This window comes from Mastigoproctus giganteus, chromosome 4, assembly GCF_048544385.1.
Source record: "Mastigoproctus giganteus isolate SK-2022 chromosome 4, ASM4854438v1, whole genome shotgun sequence".
In the NCBI taxonomy this organism is placed as follows: Eukaryota; Metazoa; Arthropoda; class Arachnida; order Uropygi; family Thelyphonidae; genus Mastigoproctus; species Mastigoproctus giganteus.
The window spans coordinates 82183188-82197705 of record NC_143578.1 but is presented as its reverse complement, the minus strand read 5'-3'; the positions used below and the strand labels follow the sequence as shown (position 1 = coordinate 82197705).

General features: G+C 38.1%; 1 protein-coding gene across 1 annotated transcript in view; it reads right to left on the bottom strand.

Moving 5' to 3' along the window:
- Positions 1 to 14518, bottom strand: part of spg (dedicator of cytokinesis spg) — a 916969-nt gene that overhangs the window by 285022 nt on the left and 617429 nt on the right. Inside the window, exons 31-32 of the mRNA XM_090372306.1 lie at positions 7379 to 7527; positions 1197 to 1282 (exon numbers count right to left, since the gene is read on the bottom strand). Of these exons, the coding sequence (XP_090228432.1) occupies positions 1197 to 1282; positions 7379 to 7527 (235 nt within the window). The remainder of the gene's footprint in view (positions 1 to 1196; positions 1283 to 7378; positions 7528 to 14518) is intronic.

Sequence of the window (14518 nt, the reverse complement as noted above, 5' to 3'; positions counted from 1 at the left end):
TGAAAAAAAAAAAAGTAAAAGTAATCATCAGTTTCTCTGTTTAAGCTCCAGAATGACCACATGGTCAGAGAAGTTCACAAGATAGAGAAACAACTTGAGTATAAAAATAAATAGAAATTAAATAGAATATAAAAATAAATAGGAAAAAACTTTTTTTAAACAGAAGACAGATTTCCATTTTCGGTTTATACTCAAGGACAGAGGAGAACAACTTTAATTTGTATACCACATGGATCTAGATGTAGAGTATCAATAACTGTGCACATCACAGACTCCTAGGGTATAGCCATATAATCTTTGTGGTAGACATGCATTTAATCATTTTCCCAACTAATTTTATTGCCTGCTAGGGCTGCCCCACCAACAATGATCAGTTTAATGCATAATCTTATTTGCTGATGTTAGATTTGATACTGCAGCAAGCCTAAAAGGATTTTATTAATGAACAGCATTAGTAAAACATGCAAATTACAGAAACCAACTTAAATGTTCCCTGCCAAGAATTTTTTTCATTTGTCTAAAATCAAAATCCATAGATGGACACATGATCATTCCTTCCAGTGGAAAATACAGATTTGAAAATTATACAATAATGAAAAGTATTTTAGACTTCTTTCAGCATTTAACTTTTATACCTGTGTGTGAGATATCACCATGGGCTACTAACAAAATTTGGGAACATGACATAACTTTAGTTTCTGATGAAGTTTTTAGGTGCATTAAGCTAATGTCTATCAAACACATTACAATCAGATAATCTCTTTTTACTCAGTGTATATCTACACTGAGTAAAAAAAATTATATCTACAATCATCTACACTGTGTAAAAAATATTTGGTGTAGAAGTGCCTTATATGCCAATAACACTGATTACTCAGCGTAAACGAGATTTTTTTTTTTTTTTTTTTTTTGGCTGATGCTGCATAAGCTCCTACACTTGCTTTCTTGCATCATGTGCCACTACTACTACTACTACTACTACTACGACGACGAGAGGAACTCATTATACCATAGAGAACAGAAGGATTTCCCAGTTTGAAAGATTTTAGATCGAGGAATGTGATTTTTTCTGGTTATTAGGTGATTTCATTTAGTAGTTTCAGATATAAGAGGTTCTACAAATAAATCTGCAGATAAAATATATAGTATTATTTTCACAAATGATAATGACTAGGTGTATAACAAAAACAACATACATTGTATTGAAGAGTTGCCTATATTCATCATCTCCTTTATTTTCACTAACTAAGATATCTAATTTGTCAATCAACTCTGATTCCACCTGTTAAAAGAAAGAAAGTCACTAAATTATTCAGAATATGATACTGGAAGAGGGAAACGGAGAAGAAATAATGTAATTTTATCCTAGAGAAATTAAAACTATTCTAAAACTGGAAAGTTTAAAATATTTTTGTTTGTATGGCGATTCATTCACAACTGAACTTAGTTATGAGATAACAGGAACAATTAAAAATTCTCATTAAATTGTTACTCACTATAAATATTACAAAAATTTTTTTTATAAAGTTTCAAAAATAACAATGAGGTAAATAAACATATATTGCTTGTATCATTAAGGGAAAGGTGTCTCAAAGGACTTTGGCTACACTATGGAAAACCTTCCAAATTCAAAAGACCCAACTGATCAATTTTTTGACAATAAGACTGCATGATGTCCTTCACTAGTTTCTATTACATTGGAAGTGACAACTACTGTCACTCAAATTGTGCACTGTACAAACAAACAATGGCATAATGTAAACTGAACTTTCTTTAATTAAAAATTCTTATTATATTTAACTGAACACTACAGTTTGATCATAATGATTGTTGGAAAAATTGAATGCTTCAGATGCAAAGCAGCTGGCTGCAATGTGAAATAAGTGCAGCTGATCTATGTTTGTCATTGTCACAAGAGCTGATATACAGGGTATTACCAGTTGCTGTCCTATAAAGTCCTCAGCTATTTTTAAAAAAATAAAAATTGTAAAATGAGATGCCACAGGGAAAAAAACGTCTTATAAAGTTAAAGTGTTTTTTTTTTTTTTTTTTTTTAAGGTTTAACGTGTAAATCATGGCAATCAGATGATCAAAACAAAATTTACACTTTAAGTCATTACAATGAATGTATAAAAAGCAAAAGTGGTCTTTTACATTATGTTGTTGTTTTTGGTTTTTAGGAGCATTAGCAACTAAGGGAATGACCACCGCATATCTGGGGATATACGGTGGTCATTCCCTGACCTTTCTGCATCCTCCGTATATGGTGGTCACGGGCTCAAACCTCGGTCTAATCAAGAAGCGTGTGCTAAGCACTACTGCTCCTGTCCACCTGGCTAGGCTACGGAGGTGCCTTTACATTATGTTATGCAAAAACAAACCTTTAACAGTCCTTTTTTTTTTAATGAAAACTAGTGGTCTTCACCCCCTGCTCACTTTGCTCGCTCACCCCCGTGCACGCTTTTCTACATAAAATGCAGAGGTATACAGAGTAAGTCAAACCTTTTCTCCATAAAAGACACCTGTAGAAACGCACTGCTTTAAATCTAAATCTAATCTAATCAGGAAATGACCTATGTAATTACAGGTAGTTCTCGACTTTACGAGTTACTTCGCTCCTAGCGCGCGTAAAACAAAAAAAGTGGGAATTTATTTCCCATAGACATAAGGTTAAAAATAGGGGTTACATTCACAACAATGAAATCAGTTAGCTAATTAGTTTATGTTTAAACAATGATTGATTTATCGAAAAAAATTATATAAGCATATTCTGCATTAGTAAAAATGTGCGGCATTTTGAGCAAACACCTCTACAATTAGAACTGACAACAGACATTACTCACTGATTCATTTCTAGTCACAACAATCAACTGATAACTGGCAACAGACAATCAAATAGCGCAGTCTGATGGGAGGAAAGGAAAATATTGCACGCCAATTTCAAAACAAATGTACATTAAAGAAGCTCTATATCAGAAACCATTCGGGAGAGAGGGCACATGTTTATATGAACTTTTTTTACTTAAAATGACCTATCCTTTCACCTCCTGGAATATTGACCTTTACTCCTGGGACACCCTGTATATACAAATTCTATATATATATATATAGGGGGGGAGCAGAACGATAGCCAGATCAAAGCCCCCGATGAAGTAGCAGACAGACAGCCAAGTGAGGGAATATTATTTGCAATTTATATTGTTTATTATAATTTTTATTGTTATTTTCATTATTTAGCATCGTATTATTTTTAATACCATTTCATTAATATAACGTTTATAGGCCTCCCAGGCTAAAGCTAGTTTACATTTGCTTGGTAGCCTGGTCCATATACACCTAATTCCCTACAGATAAATACCATTTAATTAAACAAAATCAACCAATATATATATATATACACACACAGTCCATTCCGGTTATTTGGGACACATCGGGACTAGTGCATTTTGGCCCGATTAAGCGGCTGCCCCAATTATATGAAGTTTCACGTAAATAGTTAAAAATACAATGTACCCCCCCCTTTACAATTAGGTTACACTGTACAATCAAATCATGTTACGACGAACTCACCATAGTAAAGTACCATTCAATATACGATGTGTAGTAAGCTGGTCATTGTGATCACTTTTACGAATTGAATTTTAATTCTATTAAACAGCGATTCCAATTAGAGAAAATGGGAGGAATATTATCCACAGGCTATAAAAGTAAAGATATTAAAAACAAATTTACCCTTTATTATCTTACCAAAATAAAATTAAATGATATGTGAAAACTGGAAGAATATACGTGATAATCGGAATAATTAATATGTACTATTATTATTATTATTATTAGCCAAATGGTACAAGGAAACCTGAGGCTTATGCTGCACCAGCCAAAAAAAAAATTCTGTTCCCCTGAGAGAGAGAGAGAGAGAGAGAGAGAGAGAGAGAGAGAGAGAGAGAGAGGGGGGGGGGAATCACCAAGAAAGAGAAGAATGATGATATCCAGCTAAGGGTCCTGGGTGTGCCAAGCCCATACTCACCAGATAAGAGCCTCTGGGGTTCACTATAATATGTACATACGAACTAGTTGACATTTCTGTTTACTGACATTTTTATTTTTGGGTGGGGGTTAAGATTCAAAACAGTAAAAAGATAAGCAATCAATAATAAAGAACGCGGCACACACAAATTGCAAGTAACACGATACATGCAAGTGAGAACGGAGTAACGAGTTACAAAGCTTTAAAAATAGAAATGAAGAGAAGATCTGAAAATTAATTTTTTTATATGACTGAAGATTACATGGAAGTGTAAACATACTTCATCATAATAACCCACAGAATTCCAGCTTTCAGTATTATCGCAAATTCAGTAAGATCGAATTTACTGTCCGTTTATGATAGATTTCACTAACAGAAAGCCCAATAAACAGGTGACTGCTAATTGTTTTTATTGTTTTATGGTTGTGACCTCCAGAATTTCGACCGAATCACGTAGTACCGTCAGAGACAATCGTAGGGTAATCTCCAGTGCTGCAGTCTCCTGCCCCGATTAAACGGCATGTTGTCCCAATTAAGCGAAGTAAACCCTGGCTATTTTAGCGATTAGTTTCTGTTTTTTCAAATTTTTCGTAAATAAACGGCTGCCCTGATTAACCGGTGGCCCAAATAACTGGAATCCACCGTGTGTGTGTGTGTGTATATATATATATACACATACAGGGTGTCTCAAAAATATTGGTACAAACGTTTAGAGGAGGTAGGTAACATCTAAAGGAATGTGAATTGCATAGGAACCCAAAGCCGGAAATGTCACCGTAAGTTGGTACACGGCGCTGTTCATCAGTTCGCGAGAGGGAAAACTTCTAGTTTACTCATTCAAGCAGTAGTCGCCGAAACGAAAAGCATGCATCGATATACGAAGTGTAAGCTGGCAGACATGCACCTAGTGTATGGATTAGCAGAGGGCAATGGACGAACTGCTCAACGAATTTATGGAGAACACTTCCCAGACAGACATGTACCGGACCACCGTTTGTTTGCAAGTGTGCATCAAAATTTGTGCGATTATGGGTCATTTAGAGGTAAAAGGAGTAGTGCGGGCAGACCACGTTCAATGTGAACTCCTGCCATGGAAGAAAGTGTGATGAATGCCGTCCAGAATAATCCTACTACCAGCACACGTACCGTTGCCTCTGCCTTAGGAGTGTTTCGTAGTGTACAGCGTGTCTGGCACGACGATTCCTAACACCCCTTTCATCTCCAAAGGGTTCAGTTACTGCTCCCCCAAGATCATCCTGCACGTGTGGCTTTTGAGCAGTGGTTTCTCCAAGAAAGTGTTCAAGGCTTGAATTTTCCAGCTTATGTTTTGTTCACAGATGAGGTTTATTTCACTTAGGAAGGCTTATTCAATCAGCACAATGCTCATGTGTGGGCTCACGACAACCCATACGGTGTGCGCCCCCATGCGGCACAGCATTGTTTCACAATAAATGTGTGGGCAGGTATGGACGGTGACTGCTAAGTCACTCCATATCTGTTACCATCCGCATGAACTCCGCTAAATATTGGATCTTTCTTGAACCAGTTCTACCAGGGTTACTTGATGATGTTCCAGCAAATGTGAGATGCAACATTTGGTTTTAACATGACGGAGCGCCTGCCCATTATAGAAGGTGTGTTCGTGACCATTTGAACAGGTGTTTTGGGCATCGATGAATGGCCGTGGTGGACCCGTTGCCTGGCCCCCACACTCACCTGATTTATCGATTCTTGATTTCTTTCTGTGGGAGCCCTCAAATCTATTGTGTATGAATTGCCTGTGGAGACGGAAATGGATCTTGTGGCGAGACTCGTCTGCACTGCTGCTACTGTCAAAGAAACTCCAGGTGTGTTCGACCGTGTCCGCCAATCCATGCTGCATCAGTGTCATGTACGCATCGTATCTCATGGTGGAACCTTCGAGCATCTGTTGTAACATCATGAAATGCATCCATCTCGTACTCCATTGTTAATATTATGTGAAATAAATGTTTGCCACTAATTACTGTCTTGTGTCATTTCTGCTTCTTGTGCCTCTGCTACTACTTTTCCGTGACATTTCCAGTTATGGGTTCCTATGCGATTCACATTCCTTTAGATGTTACCTATCTCCCCTAAACGTTTGTACAAATATTTTTGAGACACCCTGTATATATAAATATATATATAAGTAATAACATTAAAAAATAAAATAGATAAATGGGAAAATTAATAAACATGAAGTAGTCATTAGGGACAAGAAAATACAAATCTTCCACACGATACCCAATATATTACTGAAATTACGTATTGAAAAATTAAACATAAACCTAACAATTAATCATATTAGGGAGGGCAGAGAAGAGGTAATAAGACAGAAACTGTAGTTGAAAGCCTCCAAATAATAGAATATAATTTAAATCCAATTCAAATAAATCCATTTTAAAATTTAAAATATAGAACCAATTGTATAACAATTTAGCGGCACCCCCCCAGTAAGGTACCAGTTCCGAGAAACGTGAAATATCACCAAAAGAGACTAATCAAACTACTAAAACAAAAAAATAAAGATAGACTGGCCATTATGCCCCATATGGCACCGCTATGAAAATCCTCTGCATTTGTGGCTCAATCGGAGGAAGGAGGGGTGGATAGGTCCTTCGATCGCTTTGCCTATGCGACGATTTGTGTAACGATTCAGATACAGTGATTCCATGACGATTATTGGCCTCGTGGTCCTCTGTCGATATGGGGCATAATGGTCAGTCTATCTTTATTTTTTTTTGTTTTAGTAGTTTGATTAGTTTCTTTTCATGATATTTCACGTTTCTCGGAACTGGTACCTTACTGGGGGGGGTGCCAATAAATTGTTATACAATTGGTTCTATATTTTAAATTATTTGGAAGCTTTTGGCTACAGTTTCTGTTTTGTTACCACTTCTCTGCCCTCCCTATTACAATTAATTGTGAGGTTTATGTTAAATTTTCGCTCTAGAGTTTTGCCATACTACGGGCATTTGTATTAATTTTTCAATACAAAAATTTCAGTAATATATATATATATAAATATTGCTACAACTGATGAAATATAAAAATAAAAATATGATAAAAGAAGAAAATATAAGGACTATTAAAATATATACAAACAAAGAAATATCAAAAATAATATACTAAAAGTGATAAAAATATATAGACTAAGAGTGTTAAAACAAATATACACCAAGTAGCTTTTGGAGAAATGAGCCTCTTTATGCACTTAGAGTATATAATTTGTAGGTATATTTCTATAAATACAAAATAATACAAATGATAATTCAATATTTTTTTTAAAATTCATATTTGCATTCTAGTTTGACTTAATATATCATCTACCTGTTTGAAGTTTCCTCTACTCTTCTGTTCACAATCCATCATATCAAAAAATATGGGCAGAGTGGCTTTACGAAGCTCTACTTCTGGTACAAGAGTCACTTCAAGAAATGGCCCAACCATTGCAGGAATAAAGTTGATTTTGTGCTCACCTGGATAACATATCAACGTTTATCAGATATAATAATTAAAATAAACAGGGTGATATAAATATCCATATTTTAAGGAAGTAGTGTGATAGCTTTATAATACTAATGGTTGGTTTTAGCTAAACCATAGTTTTAATGGTAATTCAAGAAGCTCTAGGGGATATCTCCTTTCCACAAAGAAAAAACATGTTAGAATCAAAATTGTATATTACGATTAATTTATTAATAGACAATATTTTACAACTGCAAAATTACTAAAACACAGAACATGAGGAAAGTGATAGATAACCATTCCCCATGATATGAATAATTAGCATTAGTAGAGGCATTTGATGCAAGAAAGCAAGCTTAGGCAGCATCAGCCAAAAAAAAAAAAAAAAAAAACCCACTTCCACTTCACCCCTCTGTTCGTTCAAAATACCTGTCCAGCTGAGCCTTAAACTTATTTAGGCTATCAACCTCCACGACAAGGGATGGAAGTCTGTTCCACCAACCAAACACCCGCTGGCTAAAGGTATATTTCCGCACATCTGTCTTTCCTCAATTTGAATTTATGCCCTCTCAGGTGATTATTCTGAGCTAGAGGAAGAATCCAATCAGCATTGAGCATGCTCAAACCATTCAAGGCTTTATACACCTCTATCAGATCACCTCGCTGGTGCCTAGTCTCCAGACATTGTAATTTGCAAAACTTAAGACTTTCTTCGTAAGAGCAACCCTTTGTTCCATTCACTAATCTTGTTGCCCTACTCTGTACTTGTTCAAGCAGCTCTACATCCTTCTTGAAATGAGGCCTCCAGACCTGTATACAGTACTCTAGGTGTGGCCTGACCATTGCCTTATACAAGAGAATAATCACCTCCTTATCCCTTCTAGAAAAATTCCTATATATCATTGACAATACACCATGAGCTACTCTTGCCTGTCTGCACTGCTCAGAGAACTTCATATCTGCCTGCACCACCACCCCCAGGTCCCTTTCATTCTCTACCACTGGTCAGTGTAGTACCACAGAGTTGATACGTTGCTCTGGGGTTGCTGTTTCCCCATATATAGTACTTTACATTTGTCAATGTTAAACTTCATTTGCCACCTCTCAGCCCATCTGCTCAACCTTTCCAGATCCTGTTGCAGCAGCATAGTGTCAGTTATTCTCACATTCATCACATGAGAATAATACGAAGTAAAGAAACTATAGACAGACATGACAATGTACAGGATAAAACTACACAGAAAGTGGTTGGAATGATTTCCAACTGTTTGGGTCACTGAACAGTGAATAACAGACAAGAGACAGACCATTGTCAAGACGAATCCAATAGCTCCTGCAACCTTGGAAAAAATCAAGCAGGATGTCAGCGACCAACTACAAACAATAATGAATATAGACATAACAGATCCAGAACTGGAGAAGGAACAGAAAGAACAAGAACTACAGAGCAGCTCAAGTGCAAACAGCCAAGATCGCGATATCCAGAACAGAAAAGTGGAAGAAAGTGCTAGCAGAATTCCAGGGAATGGATCCACAAAGACTCATACCATATCAAAGCAGAGACCCAACAGAATCCTTTGAGAAGTCACAGACCACCTCAATAGGCAAATAATACCAGATTATCTCAACATTGATATGGAGATAATCTGGTATTACCTCCATATCAATGGAGATAATACCAAATCCCAAAGTAACACAAGATCCCATCTGCACAGCTATTTACTGTGCCACTCTAGCAGCCACTAGGATGAACAGAAAGGAAACTAGAGGAAAACATAATACAAAAGAAATTCAGTTACACACAGCTGAGTAGTTCACCCAGATAATAACACACCCTGACACAATCCCAGTCTCTGGCTCAAGGAATTACCTACCCGAAGGTGAACACAAAGACATCACAAACCTGGTAAAGTACAGACCAATCACCTGTTTCCCAACAATGTACAAGATACTGGCCAGCTACATAACTAAGATGATATCAAACCATTTGAAGAGCCAGAACTTTGTGGCTGAGCAGCAGAAAGGATGTAGGCAAATGAGCAGAGGATGAAAGGAGGAACTGACCACTGACAATGCAGTTGTGGAGCAAGCCTACAAGAAGCACCACAACTTGTATATGGCCTACATTGGCTACTGCAAAGCCTTCGACTCTATACCTCATAGCTGGCTGAGACACATACACACTGAAGATCTATAAAGTCAACCTGACCCTAACACTTCCCAGAAGCAACCATGGCAAAATGGATCACCACCAAGGTCATGAACATCACAACCAGACTGATACCAATCAGAAGAGGAATCTTCCATGGATATGCTAGCACTCAACCCACTGTCCTCCATGCTGTTGTAGTAGTAGGGTATAGGAACATTGGTGACTAAGATCATATTGCTCCGTACATACTGTCTATAAATTGAGTGTGTTCTGCGGTCGATTCTGTTTTTTTTGATGAGAAATCTGAGTTAATAGAGATAAAAACATTGCTACCCTCTCTTGAGAATAATTTAGCCAAGTTATGAAAAAGGCCCATAAAAATTCTCCATATCATCAATGGGACTCAAACCAAGGCCTTTTCAACCCAGTGTGGGGAGGATGATGATTCCACAAACTGTGCTACCCTCAAGAGCTGTCCACCATGTGCAATAACAGCAAGTATGTGTATACCCTTAAAGAAGGGAGGAATAATCTGTACTCTATCTCTCACCTGATGTACATGGATGACATCAAACTCTATGCCGCAATTGAGAGTCAACTTCAACAGATACTCCAGATCACCGAACAGTTCAGCACTAACAGGTTCAAATTTGGTCTAGAAAAATGCAAAGCCCATGGGCTGCATCAAGTTTTTTTGACACAGTCAAAAAAAACTACGAGATGAAGAAATTGAAGACATGACAGAAGAAGAGACATACAAATATCTTGGGATGATGCAATCCCACCAGTTACAACACAAGGACCGAATGACTGACAAATACTATCAGATACAAAGAAGCCTGCTAAAACCAAGGTCACAGCCATAAACACTTACACAGTCCCAGGACTAATGTATTCCTTCGGAGTCATATATTGGACCAACACTGAGCTGGAGTGGAGGAGATTATCAGATTGACCTCGATAATGGTGAAGGAAGGAGAGGATTGATTGACCTCACTGAACAAGAGAAGAAGGCAATTAAGAAGCTGTGTGATTATTCTAGGAAAACAGTGCCAATCTAACAAGCATAAGAAAGATAAAAAAATTAGCATTAGTTGAGACATTTGATGCAAGAAAGCAAACTTACACAGCATCAGCCAAAAAAACTCCCCTTCCCATTTCACCCATCCTGTCACTCCAAATGTTTGTCCAGTTCAGCCTTAAATTTATTTAAGCTATCAACTTCCACAACAACAGATGGAAGTCTGTTCCAGCAATCAACTACCCTCTGGTTAAAGGCAAACTTCTGCACATCTATTCTACAACTGTCTTTCTTCAATTTGAATCTATGCCGCATCAGGTTCTTAATTTGAGCAAGCAGAATTATCCCATTAGCATTGAGCCTGCTCAAACCATTCAAGGCCTTATACACCTCAATCAGATCACCTCACAAGTGCCTAGTCTCCAGATGCAGCAACTTGCACTATTTAAGCCTTTCTTGATAACAGCATCCCTTTGTACCCCTGGCCAATCTTGTTTCCTTTCTCCATACTTCTTCCAGCAGCACTACATCCTCCCTAAAATGAGGCCTCCAGACCTGCATTTAGTACTCAAGGTGTGGTCCGACCATTGCCTTATACAAAGGAATAATCACCTCCTTGTCTCTGCTAGCAAAATTCCTATATATCATTGACAAAACTCGATGAGCTGTTCTGGCAGCCCATCTGCACTGCTCAGAGAACTTCATATCTGACTGCACAATTACTCCCATGTCTCTTTCATTCTCCACTTCCTAGAGTGTAGTACCATGCAGTTGGTACATTTCTCTTGGGTTACTACAACTCATATGCAGTACTTTGCATATGTCAATGGTAAACTTCATTTGCCACTTCTCAGCCCATCTGCCTAACTTTTTTTAGATCCTGTTGAAGTAGCATACTGTCTTTACTGTCATTAACAACCCTGTCAACTTTTGTATCATCGGCAAACTTGGAGGAAATTAAGCCCGATATACCTTCATCAATATCATTGATAAATATACAAAACAACGATGGGCCCAGAACAGAACCCTGGGGGGACACCACTAATAACATTAGTCTATGTAGAGCAGTGTTCATTTATTAACATTCACTGCCATCCCCTACTTAACCATCCTTTTATCAATTGCAGCAACTTGCCCTTAATGTCATACTGCTCCAATTTGTACAGCAGTCTTCCATGTGTATCAAAAGCTTAACTGAAATCCAAGTATATGATATGAAAATTATTCTTTGCATCCAGTTCCTTTGTGACCTCATCGCAGTATCCAATCAAATTGGTCAGAAAAGACTTCCCCTTAACAAACCCATGTTGTTGCTATTTGGTTTTTAGGAGCATTAGCAACTAAGGCCATATTGCTCTGGGGATATGCGGTGGTCACTCCCTGACCTTTCTGCATCCTCCGTATTCGGTAGTCATGGGTTCGAACACCGGTCTAATCAAGAAGCATATGCTACGCAGTGCGTAGCAGTGCATATGCTATGCACTGCTGTTCCTGCCCACCTGGCTACAGAGGCGCCTAACAAACCCATGCTGTGTCTAAAATATTACTGCAGTGTTGCGTAGGTGACACTATTATTTTTCCTGGAATAGAAGTTAAACTAACAGATCTATAATTATTTGTGTCACCCTTCGAACTGCCTTTATGAATTGGGGATACATTTGCATATCTGCAGTCCATGGAGGACCTCCCCTGAATCTAAGGATGGTCTCAAAATTATGGTTAAGGGTTTGCTTACTTCCCTCGATGCCTCCTTCAATATAACTGGATAGATTCCATTCACCAGGTACCTTTTTTATGTATAACTTCAATTTCTCCACTTTACTGTCCATTATTACAAAATGTATACTTGCGTGTACACCAATGCTAGGAGTTTAGAAAATAAATTTGATGAATTTGAGGTATTGCTCAAAACATCAAAGGCAGATATTGTTGGGATTTCAGAGACGTGGTGTAACACAGATATAAGGAATGCAGAACTGGAATTTGGGGAGTACAATGTCTACAGAAAGGATACACAGGATAGGAAGGGAGGAGCGGTTATGCTATTAGTTAAGAAATACATAAAATCCAAGGAAGTGAAGCCAGTCGACATTGCTGGACAGTGCAGTGTCGAGTCAGTTTGGTGTGACATAAGCATTGAGAGATCAAAATTGAGAGTAGGAGTGTGCCATAGGCCTAATGACTCTGATGAGTATAATAAGAAACTGTATGGGGAAATAGAGTGGGCCAGTAAATCAGAGGGTCTTATAATGGGGGATTTTAATTTCCCAGATATTGACTGGAATTTGGGGGCTGGTCACTCACACACTAGCAAGGCTTTTGTAGATTTACTGGATGATTGTTTTCTATATCAGCATGTTCGGGAGGCAACTAGAGGGAGTAATACTCTTGATATGCTTATCAGCAGTGATTCTTCATGAATTAAGAATCTGCAGGTAAATGAACCACTAGGTGGCAGTGGTCACAGTGTGCTGAAGTGGGATTTACTCAAAGAGGTAACTACCATTAGGGGTAAAGGGAAGGGTTATTGCTTTCGTAAAGGCGACTACGATGGACTGAGACAGTATTTAAATTCTATACAGTGGGACCAACTGATGATGTTACCAACAGCAAATTCAAAATGGGAAGCATTCAATGAACTTGTCTTGGAAGCTACTAGGCTTTACATACCAACTAAGAAATATTGTTCAAGGTTTAGGCCTAAGTGGATGTCAGATGAACTAATGAGACATATGGCAGAGAAGAAGTTAGTTAGTTTGTTATTTTGGAGCATTAGCAACTAAGGCCATATTGCTCCGGGAATATGCGGTGGTCATTCCCTTGACCTTTCCGCATCCTCCGTATTTGATGGTGACAGGCTCGAACCCCGGTCTAATCAAGAAGCGTGTGCTATGCACTGCTGCTCCTTCCCACCTGGGTACGGAGGCGCCCGGCAGAGAAGAAAAATGCATGGGATACATACAAATTAACACGTGACACAGAAGCCTATGATAGATACAAGATGATCTGTAACCAAGTTACAAAGGAGGTTAGGCAGGCGAAGGCAGATTACGAGAAATCTTCGGCAAGGGATGCAAAGAAAAACAGCAAAGAGTTCTTTACTTATGTAAACTCTAGAAGGAAGGGAATGAATCAGATTGGTCCACTTGATATCGATGGGTCAACTGCTGGTGATCCTGCTCAGGTAGCTAACAAACTGAATGAATATTTTGCATCGACATTCACACATGAGGAGTTATTCAGCGAGGGAAATGCCAGAGGTGTATTCAACTCTGGCAGTAAGCTAGAGAATCTTGTAATAACTGAGACTAAAGTGGAGGAGAAATTGTTGAATATAAATACAAGAAAGGCACATGGGGTGGATGGGATCTATCCAGTTATATTAAAGGAGGCAGCAAAGGAAGTAAGCAAACCCTTAGCCATAATTATAAGAGCTTCCTTGGACTCAGGGGAAGTACGCATGGACTGGAGATGTACAAATGTGACCCCAATTCACAAAGGAGGATCAAAGGCTGACAATTAATTATAGACCTGTTAGTTTAACTTCTATTCCTGGAAAATTAATGGAGGCACTGGTTAAAGAAGCACTGCAGGATCATCTAGACAAGACTTCAGTTATAGCTTAGACACAGCATGGTTTTGTTAAGGGGAAGTCTTGCCTGACCAATTTGACTGGATACTATGATGCAGTCACAAAAGAACTGGATGCAGGGAATAACTTTGATATTATATACTTGGATCTTAGAAAGGCTTTTGATACTGTTGCACATGGAAGCCTGCTGCACAAATTGGAGCAGTGTGGCATTGGAGGCAAATTGCTGCTATGGAT